Below are 24,288 nucleotides of genomic sequence, written 5' to 3'. Positions count from 1 at the left end.
CTGTTGGTTCTCATTAATTATCTGTTTTATACATTGTATCAATAGTATATGTAAATCAATCCCAATCTCCCAATTCATCCCACCTCTTCTTTCCCCTCTTTGTATCCATAAATTTGTTCTCTATGTTTGTGTGTTTATTTCTGTTTTGCAAATAAGGTAATCTATACCTTTTTCCTTAGATTCCACATATAGCATTAGTATGCGATATTTGCTTTTCTCTTTCTGACTTACTTCACTCTGTGCGACAGTCTCTCCTGCCTTCTTTTTTCCCCTGAGTTAGGGAGACTCTAATTTCGTACATACCAACCTCATGAACAGTCTTCTTTCTGAGAAGCTTCTCACACCGCACCGGTTTCCGTTTTCTACCCAGCTGCTGAAATAGCAGCCTGAAGCCTAATCTCTGTTGTCTGAAACCCCTGTTCAGAAGCTAGGTCTCTGGACATGGTGGTCAGGGGTTACAGTCCCTGTTTCAGCTTGTAGGGAAGATTGAGGTCCGTTTTGGGAGGTGGTAGTGTTTCCCAGGTGGCACTAGTGGTAAAGAGTGCCAATGCAGGAGATATCAGAAATGCAGGTTTGATCCCTGGGTCAGGAAGATCCCCTGGAGGAGGGCATGGCAACCCACTCGAGTACTTTTGCCTGGAGAATCCCATGGACAGAGGAGCCTGACCAGCTACAGTCCATGGAGTTGCAAAGAGCTGGACGTGACTGAAGCAACTTGCACAGCACAGGGCTGGATTTAGATCTCTTTATGCGAAGTTCACCACTGGACCAAGTAAACAAGTGGGCAGATTTATTGAACCCCCCTGATAGAACCAGTTTGGAGGAACACTTAGCAAGGGCCTTGTTTTTAATGATCTGGCTAAGATGATTCATGCATACCACCCCACTTTCTAAGTCAATTTTGGTAATTGGAATCTTATAAATGTCCTGTTGAATCATCTCACCCAGGGGACCTGGGAAGGGATGTTACTCCTTCACTCCACTAGGACACGCATGCATGTTCAGTCATGTCTGACTCTTTGCGACTTCACTCCACTGCTACTGCTAAGTCACTTCAGTCGTGTTCAACTCTGTGTGACCCCATAGACGGCATCCACCAGGCTCCCCCGTCCCTGGGATTCTCCAGGCAAGAACACTGGAGTGGGTTGCCATTTCCTTCTCCAATGCATGAAAGTGAAAAGTGAAAGGTGAAGTCGCTCAGTCATGTCTGACTCTTAGTGACCCCATGGACTGCAGCCTACCAGGCTCCTCCATCCATGGGATTTTCCAGGCAAAATACTGAGTGGGGTGCCATTGCCTTCTCTGTCACTCCACTAGGATATTTAAATAGCAATGCAGGTATTCCTTGCTTTAAGAAAACTGGAAATATGGAAAATTCAGATTTCCAAGCAAGCACATTAGAGAATGACTGTTAACTTTACAAAAGAGATAAGGACAGACATCCTTAAGTAGTGAGTGACCATAATTTGCTTTATTGCCAGTGTGCCTCTGTTTTGTGCCACCTTTGAATTGGAAGGGGTTCCCTGGTGGCTCAGCTGGTAAAGAATCTGCCTGCGATGCAGGAGACCCAGGTTCAATCCCTGGGTTGGGAAGATCCCCTGGAGAAGGGTATGGCTACCCACTCTAGTATTCTGGCCTGGAGAGTTCCATGGACTGAGGAGCCTGGTGGGCTACAGTCCATTGGGTCGCAAGGAGTTGGACATGACTGAGGGCTTCCCTTGTGGCTCTGCTGGTAAAGAATCTGCCTGCAATGTGGGAGACCTGGGTTTGATCCCTGGATTGGGAAGATCCCCTGGAGAAGGGAAAGGCTACTCACTCTAGTATTCTGGCCTGGAGAATTTCATAGTCCATGGGGTCAGAAAGAGTCGGATATGACTGAGTGACTATCACTTTGAATTGGAAAGACTATTACCCACTTACTTTTAAAAATTTTAGAAATTTGTCTTGACCTAAATAAGGAATTCTAGTAGTCAAACTTAGGTATGGGCTTCTGGCAGTTTTTCTCGAAACTTCTTGTTTTGTCCAACAGTGTGCATTATTCCAGTCTTCCATGGTAGATAAGAAGCCTTATCCTTGTAGTTTTATCAAGGAGACGCCTTCTCCAGTTTGTAGAGACAGGCACAGACAGGCAACTGTTCTGGTGGCACAGAAAGCAGAACCTAGTTCTGGGTGTAGCGTTTGCTCCTGCTAACGGCAGCTTGGGTGACTTACCTCTTTGTGTCTCACCCTCCCGGGCTGAGAAGTTGCATTATTGCCTTTCCTCTCCCACTCGAGTCTGAGTTCTGGGTGAAGGAGCTCTGCAGGCAGAGCTGAAGTGACTCTGAAAGTGAAAAAGTGTTAGTCGCTCAGTTGTGTCTGAATCTCTGCAACCCCACGGACTGTAGACCAGCAGACTTGGAGCCTCGCATTTTACCTGGGGTGGAAGCTGTGTGAGCTCCATTCCCATTCTTTGGGTTTAAAGTCTTAGCGAGGAGGCTAGTGACTGTCTCAAGACAGGAACACAGAGAAAGCCCATGGGATTTTTTTTGGAGGGGGGAGGCTGGGAGGGTGGACTTCCAACAGGAGTTTCTTAAGCCCACTTGCTACTGTTCACTGGCCCAAAGCTCTTCTAGAAAATGTCTTCAGAGCTCAGCACACTGGTCACAGAGGTCTTGAACAGAGTTGGCGTTCAGTAGATACTTGTGGAGTACAGTTGGCTGCCTGAAGCTTGCACCCACCACCCCACCACCCACCTTTGGGGGTGTCTAGCAGGCTGTGGGGCTCCAGGTCATGCTCTGGAATGTGCTGACCTTCCTTCCCAGGGAAGGCAGCACCACTCAGGGTGTTATTATTAGTAGCGTGGCTTCTGCTCTGCTCTGGCAACACGCCCTCACTCAGGGTCCTTGCTGAACAACGACAAACCCATGAACCTTGGCAGTCAACACAGCTGATTGACCACCCTCTCCTCCTCTGGACCACTGTGACCCATACTTGCTGGTCTTACCTCTCTCTAGCCATCCTTCCAATTTCCTCTGTTGGTTCTTTCTTTTGATCTTCAAACAGTTCTTTAAAGCTCAGTCCAAGATCTTTTTTTTTTTTTCTCTTCTTTCCTCTCTTCTCTTTTCTTAGATTTCATTAATTCTCATGGTTTCAATGACTGCCTATTTAGCAAAGCTTCCCTGGTGGCTCAGATGATAAAGAATCTGCCTGCAACACAGGGGCCCTGGGTTTGATTCCTGAGTTGGGAAGATCCCCTGGAGAAGGGAATGGCTACCCACTCCAGTATTCTTGCCTGCAAAATCCCATGGACAGAGGAGCCTGGTGGGTTATAGTCCATGAGGTCGCAAAGAGCTGGACACAGCTAGACTTATGTCTAGTCTGTACTTCTTTCTCTTTTGAGCTCTAAACCCCTGTATTTGACCTCATCCACTTGACATTTCCACCCCAAATCTCACAGACTTCCCAAATTCAACCTGCTCAAAACAGAGTGCTTCTCTCTTCCATTTGGTCTCTCTGTGCTTTCCATAGTCTTCCTCATCTTGCCCACCTCCTTTATTAGGTCGGAATCTTGAGACTACTTCTCATCATCTCTCTTTCCCACACTCTGAAACTTCAAATCATGGTCAGGTCCTGCCAATGATTTCTTTAATACTTCTCAAATCTTCACCTTCCTCATGCTTGCCTTTCTCCCACCAGCAGCATCTGTCTTCAAACTAGTTTCCTGGCAACAATTCTGACATCTTTACATTCCCTTTGCCTCCACCCCCAATTCTTTCCTTTGACAGCAGCTCTTTCCTTGCTCCCTCCCTCCCTCCCTTTTCTTCCCTCCCTTTTGATGACAATTTTTTGTGTGTTTTCCTTATTTAAAAAGATCTTTTCAACTTTTTACTTTGAAATAATTATAACTACATGGAAAGTTATAAAACACATTACTGAGAGGTCCCATGCATGCTTTGCTCAGTTTCCCCCAGTGGTAGCATCTTGCATACCCACAGTACTTCTATAGGTATGTAAGTACACTATGAACCAGGTACACTATGAACCATAGTACACTCTGTTCCACAGTACACTATAAACCAGACGATTGGCAGCCATGCAATCACAGACCTCCTTATCTGTGTTACTGGTTTTATATTCACACACGTGTGTTTATGCACGTATATGTATTGTTCTATGCAATCTTAGCACATACATAACTACCACTGCAATCAAGGTTCAGAACTGCTTCACCATCCAAAGTTTCCCTCTTGCTGAAAGAATGCTGTTTTAAAACCAAAAAAGGGGATATATGTAAACGTATAGCTGATTCACTTTGCTGTACAGCAGAAACTAACACAACCCTGTAAAACAACAATACGCCAATAAAATTTTTTTAAAAATGAAAAACCTATTAGAAAAATGCACAGAGTAATCTAGTCACTGCCTTGCCCACAAGGCTTTAATGATTTTAAAGCCCCATATCCTTAATGAGGGGCATAACGTGCCCGGGTAGTCTGACTCTAGCTCGTCTCTGGGTGCTTCTCACCCACCTCCCCTCCTGCTTTGCTTGCGAGCCTCTGCCTACTGGCTTTTACCTTCCTTTGAGTTTGCCCACTTCCTCCATGGCTCAGTGCCTTGCCCCTCCATGCACCATCCTCCACACGGAATCCTCTCCCTCACCCATCCAGCTAATCTCCTCATCTGCCAGGTGTCAACTCCAAGATCTTTCTCAGAGAAGGTTTCCTTGACATCTCAGACTAGATACTAACCTCCTGTGATTTTTCATTGCCAATTATGATTTTCCTTCATGGTACTTATCACACAGCTGTAAGTAAATCGGTATGTGTGTAGTTTATTAATTTGAGTTCTCTCTGACTAGACTAGAGGGATCTGGAGGTAGGGGTGTGTGTGGTCTTGCTCACCAGTGCATCTTTTCTGTCTGGGACCATGACTGCTCTAGCAGATGTCCAATAAATCCTTGTCCATGAACAGTTACTATAAGCTGGCTGGGTGTGGCTGGGTGCACACTGGGGCTGTGAGACTGGGCAATGACAACCTGCTAATCTAGGTATCTGCTCCATGAATTAATCATAAAAATTCCTGGGTGTCCTGCCTAAGAACATGGGCATCTCTGGCGCAGACCACTCAGAATCTCAAGCTGGTGTATTCTCTCCTATTCCCATCCCACTACTCTGTGTGAGAGAGCAGGGTAGGGAACAACTCTGGCCAGCATCCTTAGATATTTGAGATGCCATCAGGAATATCAGCTGGATGTTCATCCAAGCTTTTAATGTAAGATCTCTCTCTCTCCCTTGGGTCACTGGTATGGTGTTGCTTTGAGAAAGTTATCGGTTCAGGGCCATGGGGGTTTCTACCTTGGATGGCCTCTGAGAAGTCCTAGAAAAGCTTTTAGTCTCCTCCTGTCCTCAATGCTCCCACCTGCTGTTTGCAAAGTGTCCCCAGCTCCCCTCAACACGAGTCCCCACTCTCACTCTCAGAGATAGCTCGGTGTGGTGTGCATTGCTGGGGCCCCAGATCTGAAGGGTTTGTCTGTTGACTGAATGGACAGAATGTCCCCCAAAGGACCATGATGGAACCAGCTTTGCAAGGATATGGAAAAGAGGAAATGGGGGCCTCCTGCTGAGTTGTGACTTTGCCAAGGAGTGGTGGTACCATGTGGATCTTGACTCTTTGTGGAGGACACTGGGTTGGTAGAACTGCCTCTAATTGGAGGCCCATCTATACTCTTCTCCTTTGGAAGCTCACAATCCCTCATGTGATAGAGGCCAAGCAGTGCATGATATGGTGGATTTGGTGGAGTTGGAAGCTCTGGAGAAGGGTGAACCCTCAGCAACAGGCAAAACTGTCCATTCTTTGGTGATGGTGTCAGTAACGGGCTTCACCCTGAGTGCTCTGCCTTCTGACTCACAGCCCTGAGTGACCTGGGGACCTCGTCCAAGTTTCCCGTCCCTGTCAGACAGAAGGTCAAAGGCGTCACATTCTGTGGCTCACAGCTGTTCTCTCGCTGCTGGCCTCTGTCTTTTGGGTGAGCTGTAACTGAGGGTAGAGCCCAGCCCTGCAGGCCAGGCCTCTGGTGTTGGACCACTGGGGCTGGGTGCTGTAAGGTCACATTAATGTCCCTCCCTGCTCTTGCTATTGGCTTGGCTAACATGATATTTGGGATGAAGAGAAGAGCTCAGGACAGACCTGGACATCCTTGCAATGATGCTCTACTTCTCCAGCCTCCCTCCTGTTCCTGTGCAGGGTGTGGACTTCTGCTGGTCCCCTGGTCTTGGGCACGGAGGGACACTTTAGGTGGCAGTGCAGAGCCTTCCAGTGCCCCTGAGCTCTGTCCCTGGGAGCCTCACACGCTCTCTCTGGTCTCTTCCCCTGTGCCCTGAGGCAGCATGAACAACTTTGCAGATCAGAAGGATCAACTCTAAATAGCTCTTATGTTGCTCCCACCACCGCTGATGCTGGGGAGATGCTGTTGCTGACTCTCATCGCGTCGCCTTGTGCTGTGTGACTTCCTTTCTCATTCTCTCTGATCACCACTTTCTGTCCTCATCAACTGGTTACACTTCTGAGGGGACGTGGCTCTTAGGACAGAGGACTTGGATGACATCTCTCCCCAGCAAAGGGTTAATCCTCATGCCTCTCTTTGGGCATTGATCTGCTGTAACTGTGGGTGGTGGTGAAGAGGGCGGGTAGGGCCCCATCCAGGCCCCCAGTTTGCTTCCTAACACATGCTACCCCACCCTCCCTCCAAGTGAGGCATAGCGTTGTGTCGAGGGGGTGACAGGTCAGACCCTCTGGCCCTAATGCTGCCATTTCTGCCTCCTCCAGGTCACCCCACCTGCCTGCAGTTCACCCTGAACATGACCGAGGCTGTCAAGACCTACAAGTGGCAGTGCATAGAATGCAAGTCCTGCATCCTCTGTGGGACCTCGGAGAATGATGTGAGTGTGGGCTTCCCAAGTGGGAGGAGAAATCCAAGGAGCTGGGAGTCCTTTGAGGATGGAGAGGAAGGTGGGATTCTCATCCCTGGACTCCTGGGGAAAATATGCATCAGGACCCTTCCCCCCTTGACTTTTGCCTTGAGGACCCTTGGGACCCTTGTGCTACAATGACCTTGGCTACTCTTTGTGTCTTTAGAAACAGGTGCAGGGGGTAATGGCCAGAGACTGCCTTGCTGGCCTCCAGCCCTCAAGGGGTCGGTGGTAGACAGTGGTGCCCATCGCTTACTGTTGGGATGTGCTTGGCTTTTTACACCACATTCTGGAATGTGTCATCTCATTTGGTCTAAATATTAAGCATAATGAATGCAAAATTTAAAAAAACACCTTTTTATGGAAAATTTCAAACATATACAAAGATAGAGAAAATAATGAGACTTGTGTACCCCATCATCAACTTCAACAATGATCAGTACATGTCCACTCTTGTAAATGTTGCCACCTCTTTTGCATGAAATTATAATCCTAGTCATAATATCATTTCACCTGACACTATTACATACATATCTCAAAAAGATAAGGACTACTTTTTAAAAGATAGTGAATATATTTTTTACAATTTGAAAACATATAAGGATTTACTTTTTAACAAAAATAACCAAAATATTAACATAGATTTAAGAAATCAATAATTCCTTAATATAATCAAACATCCAGTCAATATTTCTATTACCTTGATTGTCTTAAACATTGTCTTGATTATCTTATTGTTTCTAAATGTTTTTATTATGGTTTATTTGAATTGGGATTCAAATAAGGCCCATGCATTGCCAGTTAGTTGCTGTGTCTTTAAAGTTTCTTTTAATACATAGGGTTTCCCTTCATTTTGCTCTTTTTCTCCCCCCTTGATTTTTTGTTAAAGAAGTCAGTTTACTTGTTCAATAGAGTTTCCCATGACTTTATTTTACTGACTGCATCCCTATGGTGGTGGTTGACATTTTCTTCTGTCTCTTGTATTTCTTGTACGATGATGCTTAGAGCTAGAGGCTTCATCACATCCAGGTTCTCTCTCTTTTTCTCTGCCTCTTTAGTATATAAAAATAGTAAGACTACTTAATAAATAGTGGTGTATTCTTTCATCAGGAGGCACGTGATACCTGGTATCTCTCTTTTTGTGAAGGTAGCAACTGTTCAGATCAGTTCATTTCAGTTCAGTTGCTCAGTCGTGTCCGACTTTTTGCAACCCCAGGAATCACAGCACGCCAGGCCTCCCTGTCCATCACCAACTCCCGGAATTCACTCAGACTCACTTCCATCGAATCGGTGATGCCATCCAGCCATCTTATCCTCTGTTGTCCCCTTCTCCTCCTGCCCCCAATCCCTCCCAACATCAGAGTCTTTTCCAATGAGTCAACTCTTCGCATGAGGTGGCCAAAGTATTGGAGTTTCAGCTTTAACATCAGTCCTTCCAAAGAACACCCAGGACTGATCTCCTTTAGGATGGACTGGTTGGATCTCCTTGCAGTCCAAGGGACCCTCAAGAGTCTTCTCCAACACCACAGTTCAAAAGCATCAATTCTTCGGCGCTCAGCTTTCTTCACAGTCCAACTCTCACATCCATACATGACCACTGGAAAAACCATAGCCTTAACTAGACGGACTTTTGTTGGCAAAGTAATGTCTCTGTTTCAGTATGCTATCTAGGTTGGTCATAACTTTCCTTGCAAGGAGTAAGCGTCTCTTAATTTCATGGCTGCAGTCACAATCTGCAGTGATTTTGGAGCCCAAAAAAATAAAGTCTGACACTGTTTCCACTGTTTCCCCATCTATTTCCTATGAAGTGGTGGGACCGGATGCCATGATCTTCATTTTCTGAATGTTGAGCTTTAAGCCAACTTTTTCACTCTCCTCTTTCACTTTCATCAAGAGGCTTTTTAGTTCCTCTTCACTTTCTGCCATAAGGGTGGTGTCATCTGCATATCTGAGGTGATTGATATTTCTCCCAGCAATCTTGATTCCAGCTTGTGCTTCTTCCAGCCCGGTGTTTCTCATGATGTACTCTGCATATGAGTTAAATAAGCAGGGTGACAATATACAGCCTTGACATACTCCTTTTCCTATTTGGAACCAGTCTGTTGTTCCATGTCCAGTTCTAACTGCTGCTCTTGCTGACCTGCATATAGATTTCTCAAGAGGCACGTCAGGTGGTCTGGTATTCCCATCTCTTTCAGAATTTTCCGCAGTTTATTGTGATCCACAGAGTCAAAGGCTTTGGCATAGTCAAGAAAGCAGAAATAGATGTTTTTCTGGAACTCTCTTGCTTTTTTCCATGATCCAGCAGATGTTGGCCATTTGATCTCTGGTTCCTCTGCCTTTTCTAAAACCAGCTTGAACATCTGGAAGTTCACGGTTCACGTATTGGTAAAGCCTGGCTTGGAGAATTTTGAGCATTACTTTACTAGCGTGTGAGATGAGTGCAATTGTGTGGTAGTTTGAGCATTCTTTGGCATTGCCTTTCTTTGGGATTGGAATGAAAACTGACCTTTTCCAGTCCTGTGGCCACTGCTGAGTTTTCCAAACTTGCTGGCATATTGAGTGCAGCACTTTCACAGCATCATCTTTTAGGATTTGAAAGAGCTCAACTGGAATTCCATCACCTCCACTAGCTTTGTTCATAGTGATGCTTTCTAAGGCCCACTTGACTTCACATTCCAGGATGTCTGGCTCTAGGTGAGCGATCACACCATCGTGATTATCTTGGTTGTGAAGATCTTTTTTGTACCCTTCTGTGTATTCTTGCCACCTCTTCTTAATATCTTCTGCTTCTGTTGAGTCCATACCATTTCTGTCCTTTATCGAGCCCATCTTTGCATGAAGTGTTCCCTTGGTATCTCTAATTTTCTTGAAGAGATCTCTAGTGTTTCCCATTCTGTTGTTTTCCTCTATTTCTTTGCATTGATCACTGAGGAAAGCTTTCTTATCTCTCCTTGCTATTCTTTGGAACTCTGCATTCAGATGCTTATATCTTTCCTTTTCTCCTTTGCTTTTTGCTTCTCTTCTTTTCACAGCTATTTGTTAGGCCTCCCCAGACAGCCATTTTATTAGGGATTGTAAATAGTGATATTTTTAATCTATGATTTGTTCTTCTTTGTTTAATAGCTGCGGTAATTCTATAAAGAGAAACTTTCCAAGTCTTGTATTTGGTTACCTTGAGCTATAGATTATTTAGAAAAAGCAGGATAAACACTTGATTCTTTTCCTTCATCAGTTTTCAAAATAAGGGAGTGTATTCAACACCTATTTATGATCACAATACTCAAGAAAATAGAAAATGTGGGCTACTTTCTTAACATGATAAAATTTTTATATCTTAGAACTAAAGCCTTTATCTTGTTTAATAGAGAAATGCTAGAGGCATTTCTAAGATGAGGAACCAGGTAAGGATGCCCACTAATGCTATTACTACTCAATACTCTAGAGATATTAGCTAGTGCAACTAGGTAAGAGATAACAATAAGTACAGTAAGTACTTGAGATAACAATAAGTAACAATAAGAATGGTAACAAATTAAAAAGTTTTTCTCTATTTCATAAACTATGATAGTATCTGGGAAGCTCTAGAGAATCAACAATAAAGCTAACTCAAACATTCAGCTCAGTTCAGTTCATTTCAGTCGCTCAGTCGTGTCCGACTCTTTGCGACCCCATGAACTGCAGCATGCCAGGCCTCCCTGTCCATCACCATCTCCTGGAGTTCACTCAGACTCACGTCCATCGAGTTGTGATGCCATCCAGCCATCTCATCCTGGGTCGTCCCCTTCTCCTCCTGCCCTCAATCTCTTCCAGCATCAGAGTCTTTTCCAACGAGTCAACTCTTCGCATGAGGTGTCCAAAGTACTGGAGCTTCAGCTTTAGCATCATTCCTTCCAAAGAAACCCCAGGGTTGATCTCCTTCCGAATGGACTGGGTGGATCTCCTTGCAGTCCAAGGGACTCTCAAGAGTCTTCTCCAACACCACAGTTCAAACGCATCAATTCTTCGGCGCTCAGCCTTCTTCACAGTCCAACTCTCACATCCATATATGACCACAGGAAAAACCATAGCCTTGACTAGATGGACCTTAGTCGGCAAAGTAATGTCTCTGCTTTTGAATATACTATCTAGGTTGGTCATAACTTTCCTTGCAAGGAGTAAGCGTCTCTTAATTTCATGGCTGCAGTCACCATCTGCAGTGATTCTGGGGCCCAAAAAAATAAAGTCTGACACTGTTTCCACTGTTTCCCCATCTATTTCCCATGAAGTGATGGGACCGGATGCCATGATCTTCATTTTCTGAATGTTGAGCTTTAAGCCAACTTTTTCACTCTCCTCTTTCACTTTCACCAAGAGGCTTTTTAGCTCCTCTTCATTTTCTGCCATAAGGGTGGTGTCATCTGCATATCTGAGGTGATTGATATTTCTCCCGGCAATCTTGATTCCAGCTTGTGTTTCTTCCAGTCCAGCGTTTCTCATGATGTACTCTGCATATAAGTTAAATAAGCAGGGTGACAATATTCAGCCTTGATGTACTCCTTTTCCTATTTGGAACCAGTCTGTTGTTCCATGTCCAGTTCTAACTGTTGCTTCCTGACCTGCATACAGATTTCTCAAGAGGCAGGTTAGGTGGTCTGGTATTCCCATCTCTTTCAGAATTTTCCGCAGTTTATTGTGATCCACAGCGATTACTCCAGCTTTGGCATAGTCAATAAAGCAGAAATAGATGTTTTTCTGGAACTCTCTTGCTTTTTCCATGATCCAGCAGATGTTGGCAATTTGATCTCTGGTTCCTCTGCCTTTTCTAAAACCAGCTTGAACATCAGGGAGTTCACTGTTGACGTATTGCTGAAGTCTGGCTTGGAGAATTTTGAGCATTACTTTACTAGCATGTGAGATGAGTGCAATTGTGCGGTAGTTTGAGCATTCTTTGGCATTGCCTTTCTTTGGGATTGGAATGAAAACTGACCTTTTCCAGTCCTGTGGCCACTGCTGAGTTTTCCAAACTTGCTGGCATATTGAGTGCAGCACTTTCACAGCATCATCTTTCAGGATTTGAAAGAGCTCAACTGGAATTCCATCACCTCCATTAGCTTTGTTCATAGTGATGCTTTCTAAGGCCCACTTGACTTCACATTCCATCATACAGAAATTAATAACTGTCATATGCACAAATAATAACATTATTTGTGTTAGAAGACATTATGGCAGAGAAGCTCCACTTACAATAGCAAAAAAGGGAGAAATATTTAGAAATAAACTTAGCTGTAAGTAGATAAGACCTAAATAAATAAAAATTTTAAATGCTTTTGAAAAGACATAAAAATAGATTTGAACAAATGAAGACATGGTATGATCTTGGATAGAATGACTCAAATTGTAAAGATTTCAGTTCTTCCTAAATTAATTTATAAATTTGATTTAAACCCAATAAATTCATCGACATGCTCTTTAATGGAACTAGACAAGTTGATACTAAAATTCACATGGAAAAAATATAAGATTAGCCAATGAAACACTGAAAGACAACAAATTATGAAGGGAGTCTAGCCCTACCAGACATTAAAACATACTATGATGCCTGAGAGGGGTTCAGGATTGGGAACACGTGCACACCCATGGTGGATTCATGTTGATGTATGGCAAAACCAATACAGTATTGTAAAGTAAAATTAAAAAAAAAAAAACAGTATGGACAAAAAGACCAGTGGGATGGAATAGAAAACCCACAAATCAACCCAATTACATATGGACATTTAGTGTAAGATAAAAATTTGGTCTTCCCAGTGGCTCAGATGGTAAAGAATCTGCCTGTAATGTGGGAGATCCAGGTTTGATCCCTGGGTTGGGAATACCTGCTGGAGAAGGGAATGGCAACACACTCCAGTATTCTTGCCTGGAGAATCCCATGGACAGAGGAACTTGGCGAGCTACAGTCCCTGGGGTTACAAAGAGTTGAACACAACTGAGCTGCTAACACACTAACACACACACACATGTTGTATCTAAAATTATTGGATCAAGGGTAGACATTTTCATGAATGGTACTGGGACAACAGGGTAACCATTTGGGAAAAGATAAAATTAGGTCCGCATCTTGCATAATACAGAAGAGCAGTCTTCATGTGAACTGGGGATATGCATGTAAAAAGTAAAACCATATTAGTATCTGAAGAAAACATGGATAAAGTCTTCTCTAATCTAAATATAAGGTGAGATTTTCTGTGATTCAGAATTCGCTAGGAATAAAAGAGAATGTTGACAAGTATGACCACATAAACATCTGCATACTGAAGAACACAATAAAGTTAAAAGATAATTGACAAACTGGGAGAAAATATTTGCAGCGCATACTACAGATAAAGGTGGCAATGTATAACATATAAAGGACCCTTAAAGTTTGAAGGACAAAGGATCATAAACTTGATAGAAAATGGGAAAAATGTGAAAGATAGTTCACGAAAGATATAAAAATGACCCTTATACACACGGGAAAAAATGGTTTGAACACATTCATAATTAAAGAAATTTAAGTGTAAACAAAATTGAGATATCCTTTCTTACCCATAAAATGAGGGGGAAAAAGTATGACAGTGTATTCTGTTGATGAAGTTGTGGGAAAGCTGGCACCCTTATGCACTGTCAGCAGCAAAACAAAGTGGTACCACCCTCTGTTCTACCAGTACCTAACACAACCACCAGGCACTTACCTTTTGACTGGGCTGCCTCACCTATCCTATCCTAAAGATATACCCATAACACTGTGAAAATACATACACACAAGGTTCTTTATGACCACATTGCTTATAACTGCAAAATATTGGAAATGACCTAAATGCGCATACACAGTATGGGTGAACAAAGGATGGCCCAATGAAGTCCTGTGTAGCTGTAAAACAATAACGACATGAATTCATCCTTATGAATCAATATGGAGTGATTTCCAGGGTATGTTGTTAAATAAAAAAGCAAAGTAAAAATATTATCTATAGTACATGGCCATTTTTGTAAGAAAGGCATAAGAAAATATACATATATCTTTTTAATTGTGTAAGAGAAATAGAAGAAGGATAAATAAGAAACTAGAGAGACTGGTTATTGTCAGAGTGGGTGGGAATGTACATCCCAGAAAAGGATTCCCATTCTACTGGAACTGTAGCCATAGGTGAATTCTGGTTCTTAGATACGTAGGAGTAAGAAACCCTTAGAGTGTGTTTCTCATGGGGGATAGCATGGGCTGGGATTTTGGTTGTTGTTTTTTTGTTGTTGTTGGTAATATTGGCAGGCAGTTATCTAAGAAGTGAATGTAAAAGAAGAGATTATGGTGCTAAACAATTATCAACCTATGAATGATATGTTTAAACCCACAGATACCTTAGTTTCCCTTTGAGAGAGTCTAAACCAGGATATCCTGCCTTCTTATAAAAGTAGGAGTCGCCAATGTATTTCAGATGTTAGTAATATTGTTTCTCACGTCTCTTCCTGTTTCTTGTCCCTCTTCTAACTTGTTTTCCCTCCTATCATCCCTAAATCATATTGCGATTTAGCTTACTTGAGTTCTAACAATAATAGTGTGACCCTTGGAATAGCTTCTCATCCTCGTCCTATGTTTCCTACTGCTGATTCTTAGCCTCTTTTCTGTCTGCCTGTCCTTGACTTTGGTGTTCCCTAAGCTTCTCCTCAGTAACTTTTTTGAGTTCTTGGTTTTTTCAGAAAATTCGATGAAAGCTATGGATTTACGTTTTCCTTAGAAACATCTACATTTGGACTTGTGTGCAAAATTGTACGTTTAATTTCAAGGAGTTCATGGATACCTCTCCAAGTTAAAAAACATCTGCTTTCACGTACTCTGGGCTTCCTCTCCCAGGACCCTCATTGCCCTCTCATCACCAAAGACGCCCTAACGCATATCTCAGGCTCAGGCCTCTCTCCTGACCTCCAGCTGCCTTCAGGCATCCTCACCAGTTGATCTGTAGAGCTACAGAACAAGTTTATAGCTGAGGTTGCCTTCTGCCCCCCACAGACCTGCTCCTCTGCTCGTGGCTTATTGGATGGCTACCTCATCTGGCTTGCTGACCAAGATCGCAACCGAGGAGACACCCTTGATTTCTTCCTTTTCACTCTTTACAGCTAATCAATGACTCTCAAATGGAAGCAGGCCCTTTTTCTCTCCCTCAACCCACAACCCTAGTTCAGACCATCATCATATGTTATCTCTTACCTGATGACTAAGTAGCCTCCTAAGAGGTCTTCCGGCCTCAAGAACCAATCTCTGTCCACCTGGGCATCTATTCTGATACAATGAGATACAGCAGCTAGTGAGGTCTTTCTAAATTGCAAGTCTAACCATGTCACTCCTCGGTTGCTAACCTTTGAAAGCTTCCCATTGTATCCTATTGAAAGGTCTTAGCGTGATAAAAAAAAGACATCTTTCATGGTTTCTCCTGCCTCACTGCTTGCTCACAGGGGTTTCCAACTTCTGTATCTACTTTTTCCAGGATCTCTAAACTGGTGAAAGCCAAGGTGAGATTTGACACAAAACTTTGCAGACATCTTATAAGCCATCAAAGCAGACCCAAAGATAACTGAATAGAACAGGGCTGAACCTGGAGGATGGGGACCAGGTCACAAACACTTACTGAGTAGCTCCTATGCACAGAAGTTCTGAAGGAGATGTGGAGATGAGTAAGACAAGGTCTGCCCCAAGGGCTGTGCCGCCTGTACAGGCATGGACAAAAGAGCCGTGTTCCAAACGGACTGTGTGCAGATGCCTACCACATGCCAGGCTTGGCAGCATAAAGTAAAGTGCAATTAAATGTCAAAAGAAAGCAAAGTACATGAGGATGCAAGAGAGGTCAGAGAACTTCCATTTGAGTAGATTAGTGAAGTTTTTGTAGCAGAGAAGTGTTTGAAGACTTGAAGGGTGGTTAGGGAATAGTCCAGAAGAGAAGGGGCCAGGGACTGGGAGAGCCTCCAAACAGAGAGAACTATAGGAGCAAAGGTGTGAACTGTGTCCTTGGAAGTTAACCACAGTGCTAGAAAGGCCTATTCTCATCTGGTCTCCAAACTCCAGCCTCCAAGGAGGCTTTTAGGAGCTGACAGGTGGCACAATATCACTCGTATTTCTCTAGTAATAAAACCCTGAAAAGGTTCTGAGGTGTTATGGATGTTACAAGCAAGTATGCTGCCCATTTCATAAATGGAAAGAGTGAGGTCCAGAGCAATTCAGTTAAGATTTACAAACATTTAAAGTACTGTCTATTCACTAGGCAAATATCCTGAGGAATTCAGAAATGCATTAAATTAATTTTCTACCCTTATGGAGGCAGAATTGTTGGTGATGTGAGTTCAGAAGCATAAAGAATCCCTTTAGGCTTGGATGTGAGATGGTGGGCTAGGGGGGCTTCTTGGAGGAGGAATGGTTTGAGAACACTTATGTGGGAGTAGGGTTTGTGTAGTTCAGAGGACAGATGGGGGCATTCCAGGCGTGGGCAAAGCACGTGGCTGTTCAGAGGGAAGTGAGGACTCCAAATGGGCTGGGAAATGGGCATCCAGGGAGGTTGATTAATGGAAATAAGCTGGTGGCATAGGTCACTGGGGGCCAGAAAGTAATTAACCAAAATAATTCCATATTTCTTCCTCTCCTACTCTGTGTTCCACCAGGACCAGCTACTCTTCTGTGATGACTGTGACCGTGGCTACCACATGTACTGTTTAAATCCCCCTGTGGCTGAGCCCCCAGAAGGTAATAATGATGAGGTCACCAATAACAATAACAGCTACTTCTACCACTTTCTGAGCCCTCACTAAAGTGCAGGCCTTGTGCTAAGGGCTTCACATATCTTGTCTCATGTAACTTTCATAACCTTTCGAGGTAGATATGACCACTCCCATTTTACAGATCATGCAACTGAGACCCAGTTCAACCAGCTGAAATTCTAGCTTGAAGGCCAAGGAGATGTTTCCCTGGCTTATGACTGAGATGGTGGGAGAGGTGTGAGTTTCTAGAGGAAACTGGTCCAGACCCGGTGATCTTGGTTAAGAGGCACAACCAAGGAAGCAGGGTCTTCACTGCTGTTCGGCCAATCATCTCTGTGCACTTACTATTTTCTGAGCAGAGTTCTGCTGAGCAACAGACTTCAGCACATTTTCGGAACTGGGACTCGGTCTCTGGATCATGAAAATCCAAAATAAAATGGGGCTGATAAAAAGTTTAGGGCCAAAGGGTGGGGCCTGAGGCTTGGGGAGAGGCTGCTTGTAATGCCATCTCGTTTCTTGTAGGGAGCTGGAGCTGCCACTTATGCTGGGAACTGCTCAAAGAAAAAGCTTCAGCCTTCGGCTGCCAGGCCTAGGGTCCCCGGTCACACATATGAGGTGACTTGCCACTGGAGAGGCTGAAGCAGAGCCCAGTTCAAACCCGATCGAGCCCCTTCTCCCATATATCCAGACAGACCAACCTTAAGGAGGAACGCCAATCAGTAGCCACAGAGCACGCGGACACAGGGCATCAAGGGGTGAGGTGTCTGCTTACCTCCTACATGCAGGTTTCCGTTCCTCAGCCAGCCCCCCACCCCTTGTTTCTGCCAGAAAGATGGTAAACTTTTGAAGAATGACCCCAGCCACAGCCCTGTGGACCCTCCCTCACATTTATCCTAGCACCAGGCCCTCTCACTGGTTCCCCATTTTAAGGTCCCATTTTGTGACCACCCATCCCGTCATTCCTGTGTGGTTTGGTGTTTCGTATTATCTACTGTGTTCCAAGAACCTTCGCACAGCCTCCCTACCCTCAGCTTTGTCTTTCCACCCTGAACTCAGTGGAGGAATAAAGGGCTGCGGAGAAGTTTTTATTTATTAGAAGCCTCCCTGGAAACTTCTAGACTCGGGACCTGGAGCCCATCCAGATAATGAAGCCCTGAAATCCCTCCTGGTACCTCCGTCCCTTTGAAGAAGAACTTTTTGCTGCTTTCTCCACCCTCAGCAGATATCCAGTGATATCAGTGACAGCCGGGGGAGGTGTGGGGTTCTCTAGATGGTGCTGCGGAGGGAGGGGGAGGCCATGAGAGGTGGGCGGAAACGCTACGAAGGTAATTCTGAGGCCCTGTCACAGCCAGTCGGTATTTGCTGTCCATCAGGAATGGTTTTGCCCGGGACCAGATTGTCAGAGCTGGGGCATCCTTGAGGAGAGACAGGCCACAGCGTAGGCAGAGCTCTGAAGTCTAGACTCTGCCTTCCACTCGGTCTGGGTCTGGAGCTTTCCCTGGTGGACCAAGAACCGGGAAGGTGGTGAAGGCTGCCAGGTCAAGAATCTGAATGTTGGTCCTGAGGACTGCAGCGCTGAGAAACCCTTCAGTATTGATGTGGCGCTGCAGATCCCTTTTCCCGAGTAACTCCTTCCTTCTGCATCGTGTACGTTTGCCATTGTCTGCTGAGACCCGACTTTGGGAGTTTCAGGATGGGGGAAGAAATGATGATTCCCTAAACAAATAACTGGGATGATGTGATTATTTATGACCAGGGTGACCATCACGCAGAATCTTCAGCTTGAGGGCTGCTCTTTTCTCCGAAGTCCCCAGTCCATGCTGGATTCTTCCTTTGGGGAAAAAAAAATGTGTCGAGAAGAAAGAAGTGGGGAGGCAATCAGATGCCGAGAAGTCTGTGTTGGAAGTCAGCCCCGGGGGCTGGAGCAGGCCCGACCACCTTTGAATCTCCGCAGCAGTGGCGGCAGCAGCAGCACGCAGTAACTGACACATTTCTGGAAAAATCATTTGCCCAAAGGGCAGGTCTCGGTGAGCCGGACCCTCACATGTGCTCGGCTTCCTTGAAATCAGCTCCACTTCTGTGGTCCGGCTGCTTATAACAAAGGCCCAGGTTATTTTTAGACCTTCAGCTCCTGAAAAAAAGCCCTCCAGAGGCCTGGAGGCTCCAGCCACTTGGGCCACCTCTGCCCGGCTGCGGCCTTCTCGCCAGGACTTGGCAAGAGCCCTCCTTCCTGACTAATTGCTCTTGGCCAGTGGACCTGGGGCAGCCTGGCGGGGAGCCAAGCTGTGTGTGTCTCTCCCCGGGTCTTTTGCAGGGTGACCTGTGGCCAGAGGTGGAGGTCAGTCTCCTGCAGGGGCCCGTGGCCTTGGAGGGAGTTCCACGGGTACATAATGATCTCGTTTAAAGGGCTGACCAGATGGGATTTCCATCTTCCTCTGGAGGGATTTCCTTCCCCCTGTTGGTTGGTGCACCCGTTTTGGATTCTGGAGGCCCAGGGAAGGTTTGGGAAGCTGCCATGTGGTCACACCATCATCCGTTTACCCAAGAGGGTCACATTGGAGGGCCAGACTTTTTCCCCTGATGGCCCTGGCTCTCTGTCCTCCCACAAAACCCAACGTGGGCATCCTCAAAGGATGGTTATTGGTTTTGAAAAGTCACTTTGCTTAATTTTAGGAAAAAAGTCGTCAAGCTGTTTGCAAAAGCCACAAATGGCTTAAAAGATTGAAAAAGCAAATCTGAAACCAAAACAGTGACCCTGCATGTAGACAGACCCTCTTTGGAGAGTGTTTCCCACCTCAACACAGTTGATGGGGTGGGGGTGGGGAGGGGACTGTGTTCTTTCTCGAGACACGCTGGCTGCCACAGAAGCTATGAAGGTGTGATTGAGTCCTGGAGAGCAAGGAAGGTGCTGGAACCTTCCACAGGGGTGAGGGTGGCCAAGACTCTGCACTGAACATCAGGAAGGCCCAGCATTCCCTTTTTCAGTTTCACTGCCTGCAAGATGGGCCCAATCCCTTCTTTGGAGACCTCAGTTTCCCCCATCTAGAAAATGGGGACAGCAAAGCTGGCTGGTGAGATGGCACTTGCAGGATACTACAAGCAAAAATCATGGTTACACTGATCACTTTCTGTATTGAAAAAAGGAAGGTGTTGGTCAACAACTGCTCTTTTTTTGAGCCCCAGAGAATGAGCTGGAATCATGGGTGCATATGGATGCTCAGGGTTTTTGTTTTACCCCTGCCACTGAGTAGCTGTTTGATCTTGGGCAAAACACTTAATGTCTCTGAACCTCAGTTTGCCCATCTGTGAAATGGAGATAATACGTGTCCTGCCTGTTCCACAGTGATATCAGGAGTCTTAAAAGGCATAATGTTATATAAGTCATCACTGGAAAGCTGGGCTTGTCAGGTAGGGACCCCCAAAATGATTTTCACACCCGCTTTCTCGTGTGAGTTAGCCAAGGTTAGATGCCTTCTTGGAATTGCCATTTTGACCAAAGGGGGTTTATGTTTTAAGGAACAGACTGCCTGTGGTCAGGGTCACAAGGTCGAGCTGTGACAAGAATATTGTGACTGAGCATGGATCTGTTGTGGAAGGTGAGGGTGTACCCTGGGGCTGGGGATTTCAGAATGAAGATACTGCCTTCTATAAGGTCAGCACAGCCTAGAATGGGGCTCTGACTTCTGGGGGAGGGCTGTCATTCAGTTTAGTGTAACAGTCGCTTAAAAACTTTGGTTTTTAAAGCCCAGCCCTGCTAGTTTCTAGCAGAAATGACTTGGGGAGATGACAACCTCTCTGGGCCTCATGTTCCACATCTGAGAAGGGAGATCTGGCCTATCCAGGAGGGTTCTTTCAGGGACTAGAGTCAATGTTGTTGAAGATCCTGACACGGGGCTTGGGTTCCTTGGTTGGGGGGCAGAGGGGGTCCTCCCCTGCTCCGTGGTAGCGCCTGTCACTGCACAGAGGCCACCATGTGGAGATAAGGATGCTGCTGCTTCTCAGCTCAAAGCCCGGGCACAGCCAGCGTGCCCTGGTTCAGCTTCACCCCGATGCTATGGCTCCCGCTAGCCAGAGAGGAGGTGCAGCTGCGAGGTCCAAGCCGGAAGCTGAAGCCCTCTGTTTCCTGTGGGTATTTTCGAAATGCTTCCTTTGGGGCCTGCAGCAAATCCAGTGCAGGCACCAGAGTGAGGAAATAGAGAGACAAGGCCCCTGGTGGGATGTTCACCTTCTGACTTTCTTTCTCAACCCCGCACTGACTCAGAGCCCCCGAGGCAGGAGCCTGCCAGTCTAAAGGTGCCCCTGATCCTGTCATTGCCCTGGAGCCAGGTAGGAGGCCTGCACAGGCCTCGGGGGCAGCTGCTTCCCTGGACTTGGCTCAGTCTGTCTGCAACCAGGATAGCAAGCACGTGGGAGGGAGGCCGGATTCCTTCGGTGCTGGGGAGGAGAGCAGGTTTAAGGTTGGGGGAGGGTTTGGCTTTCACAGTGATGGTTTCGTGATACCCTGGAGAGTTTACGTTCATGCTGCATTTGAGTCTTTGTGCTTTGAACACAGCATGATTTCTTTATGCCCTTCCCTTTAAAAGTTCAGATATTTTAAGGAAGAAAAATGAGATGATTATTATTACTCTTCCTATAGGGGCAAATTTAAGAGACAGATCTATGCGCTTGAAGAAAAATTATGGGCACCCTTAGGCTTCCAGACTCAGAGAAGAGGGGCCTCTGGTTATCTTCTTTGAGTCCTTGTGTAGGAGGTGAGGGAGGAGCCCTGAGGACTTCCTTCTCTGCCCCTAGGAGGTTCTCAGTCCGAATGCAGGTGCTGGGACCACAGCCCCCTCTTCCTCTCTCACTCCCTGAACCCCCAGGCTCTCCCCTGCCACTCACCGTGGGCCACTTCAGGGTGTACCTGTGCCCCAACCCTAGGGAGACGTGGCTTCCTGGGTCAGAGCTGAGCTCACACTCCTGCTGAAGGTGCCCTGCTTGCCTCCTTTCCCGAGCTGGACATTGGTGTCACCTAGAGTAGGCTCACATCCCTGGAGAGGGAGGGAGAGGCGGCCCTGAGTAAGGAGTGGAAAGGGTCAAAGATTTTCACTTTAGGCAAAGTAAAATGAAGAGAATTGGGGCTGGGGGAGGGGCTTTGAGGAGGGGGCCAGAAACCTGGGTTCCCCTTAGGAAGAAATCCTGCACCTAAATAACTAGAAGGCATGGGAAGAAAGAGTTGTTATAACTCATTGTTTTCTCCCTAAAGGCCTAAGATCCTGGTAATGAGTTTTTGTTTGTTTGTTTGTTTGTTTAGTTCCCTAAAGGCCCAACCTCTGTCAGTTCTGGACACCAAGACGACTCTACCTTTTTCGAGACCCCCCCCCCCCCCCCCCCCGGCCTCTGGCGCCCTGGGTTGGGGGTGGGGCGCTTCAGAGACCAAAGCAGGCAGGAGTGATGCCCTTCACCCAGATGGAGGTGGGAGGTACAGTGGGTCTCCTGGTTGACCGCTGTGAATTTTCCCAAAGCCACAGAAAAAGCGTCCTTTGATACTCGTTAGTGAGATGAGCTGCTGAGGTCCTCCTGGTCTGGATGGAAGGTGGGGGCGTGGTGGAGAAAGCGGTGGTGGCAAAGGCCAGGCTGGGTCACCACCTGCTGCCCTGGGAGTGGAGGACTGCCAGGCGCTGCCTCTAGAGGCATCAGGCCCAGGAGGCCCTCCCTGACCTGGTCCCCAAGCCCAGCTGGGCAGCAGCTGGGACCCCAAGAAAGCGGGCACCTGGCTGGTCCTCCCCACTGCCCAGCAAGCTGGATGGGGTTCCTCTTCCTCCTGTTGTCTGCTTCCCCTTTTGAGAATCTTACTCCCATCCCCAAAAGGATGCTTTTGGTTTCCCAGTTAGCCCAGTTTCCCCTGGACACCAGGTGGGTGGGGAAGAGGGTGGAAGCACAGATGCTTTCGTTTGCCTCAGGCCTTCAGGTCTTCCCACCCAGCCCCATGGCCCTGCGGGTTCCTTAGGTCTAACTGGTCAGTGGTCAGAGGCGGGGCTCTGCAGCTATCAGGGGGGTTATGACACCCCGCTTCCCCCCTCCCCCAGTTCCTGAACATTCCCAGAGCTTGGGGATCTGATCTCAATTCTCCACGGCCACCAGCCCCTGGTGTAGAAAGAGCAGAGCAGGTGGGTTAGTTCAGGGCCTTCCAGGGAGCTCGAGGGGGCTTTGACTGTGGGGAGCTGGGTCCTTTCTAGGGAGGCGGGACAGCTGAGGTAATTGTTCTGGGAGGGAGGCCAAAGGGACAGGAAGCTGTCCTTGGGTGCCGCCTGCCCGGGTGCCCTGGCTGCGGGAGCAGGGCTGGCCGGCTTTTGAGCATCTCAGCAGCTGCTCGGGGCAGGGCGTGGCTGCAGGGCGCCCTCCCCAGGCTGCTGGGAGGAGAGGCCACAGGAAGCACCTCCAGGAAACTGTCAGGGGGAGGGTCGTGGTTTCCCAGAAGGAACAGAGGCCCCCTGTGTGCAGGGAAAGCTTCGGAAGGGGGCGGGATCCCAGAGGAGGCACCCTCTGGGCTCTCAGGGGGCCCTGCCCGTGTCCCCTCAGATGGCTGAGACCTGAGGTAACTCCCCAGGGTCCTGGGTGGGAGGCTTTGGGGGGGCTCAGAACGGGGGTCAGAGGGCCCAGGAACACCCTTGGTCATGGCCTCTGTTCCCAACTGCCTCCCTCTCTTCACCCCAGTGCTTTGAAAGAGAGGCATTGCAGGCCTTCCCCCTCTTTGGCCCCACCAAGAGAAGGAAGCATTTGTGCTGATGGTGACATTTCCCAGGCAGGCCAGAGGAAGGCAGGGACCGGGACTGGCCGGCAGCCAGAACCCTCTTCGGCAGAGATATAATGACTAATCATGACCTCTAGCCCAGGCAGCGAGCAAAGCAGCCATTCAGGACGGCACCAACCCAGTATGGCTAAAAAAAAAAAAAAAAATGCTGCTGTGGTGGGGAAGAGAGAGGGTAAGCAGTCACTGTAGGAAATGGGGGGGGGGTGAGCCCCCAAGATCTCTGTTCTCCCTCAACAACACCCCCCAAGTCTCCAGGTTGTATTCCTATAGATTGCATCCTGTTTGCTTGACTCTCTGCATCTCTATAATTCCTATCAATGTTATTAGTGTGGATGGTGAGAACACAGATGCATACACACACACACACACACACACACACACACACACGCACACCCGTGGCTTAGGGAACCAAAGCAAACCTTTGTGTTGCTCCAGAATGAGAAGGAGAACCTGCTGGTAACCAGAAGCCACCAGACCAGATGCTTTATTTCCCTGAGTTTCCTGCCAGGCTAGCTCCCCCAGCTTCCAGCCCCTGCACAACCACAGGGAGCTGGAATGGAATCCTTGTGCTTGGAAAGTCACTGGCCGTGAGGATTCTCTCATCCCTCTCCTCTGCTTCCTTGGGGGAGATGTTTGGCAATAGTTGGAGATCTGGAAAAAAGTCTTGATTCTGCTTTCTGTTGAAGGGATGCAAAGATTTTCTGGGTAGCACTGGGGTTGTGGTTTTGTTGACTCTGCCCTTTTATGATCATTCCCCACCACGGCATGGGTTCTCCTCTTCCTTAGTGA

At 46.8% G+C, this 24,288-nt stretch overlaps 1 protein-coding gene and 1 non-coding gene across 3 annotated transcripts in view; both read left to right on the top strand.

Moving 5' to 3' along the window:
- The window catches only part of DPF3 (double PHD fingers 3), a 277,364-nt gene extending 259,566 nt beyond the window's left edge, over positions 1–17,798 (top strand). For both annotated transcript variants that reach the window (XR_011258342.1, XM_069596945.1), the window contains 3 exons: positions 6,805–6,917; positions 16,611–16,692; positions 17,229–17,798. Coding sequence is in view for 1 of the 2 variants with exons in the window: in XM_069596945.1 (XP_069453046.1) it covers positions 6,805–6,917; positions 16,611–16,692; positions 17,229–17,299 (266 nt within the window). In the remaining variant the exon portion in view is untranslated. The remainder of the gene's footprint in view (positions 1–6,804; positions 6,918–16,610; positions 16,693–17,228) is intronic.
- On the top strand, positions 1,521–1,592 carry TRNAR-GCG (transfer RNA arginine (anticodon GCG)). Its single transcript has one exon. It is a non-coding gene; the product is annotated as a tRNA-Arg (tRNA).
- Positions 17,799–24,288: the final 6,490 nt, after the last annotated feature.

Source organism: Ovis canadensis, chromosome 7 (genome assembly GCF_042477335.2).
Source record: "Ovis canadensis isolate MfBH-ARS-UI-01 breed Bighorn chromosome 7, ARS-UI_OviCan_v2, whole genome shotgun sequence".
In the NCBI taxonomy this organism is placed as follows: Eukaryota; Metazoa; Chordata; class Mammalia; order Artiodactyla; family Bovidae; genus Ovis; species Ovis canadensis.
This window is presented reverse-complemented; position numbering and strand designations above follow the sequence as displayed.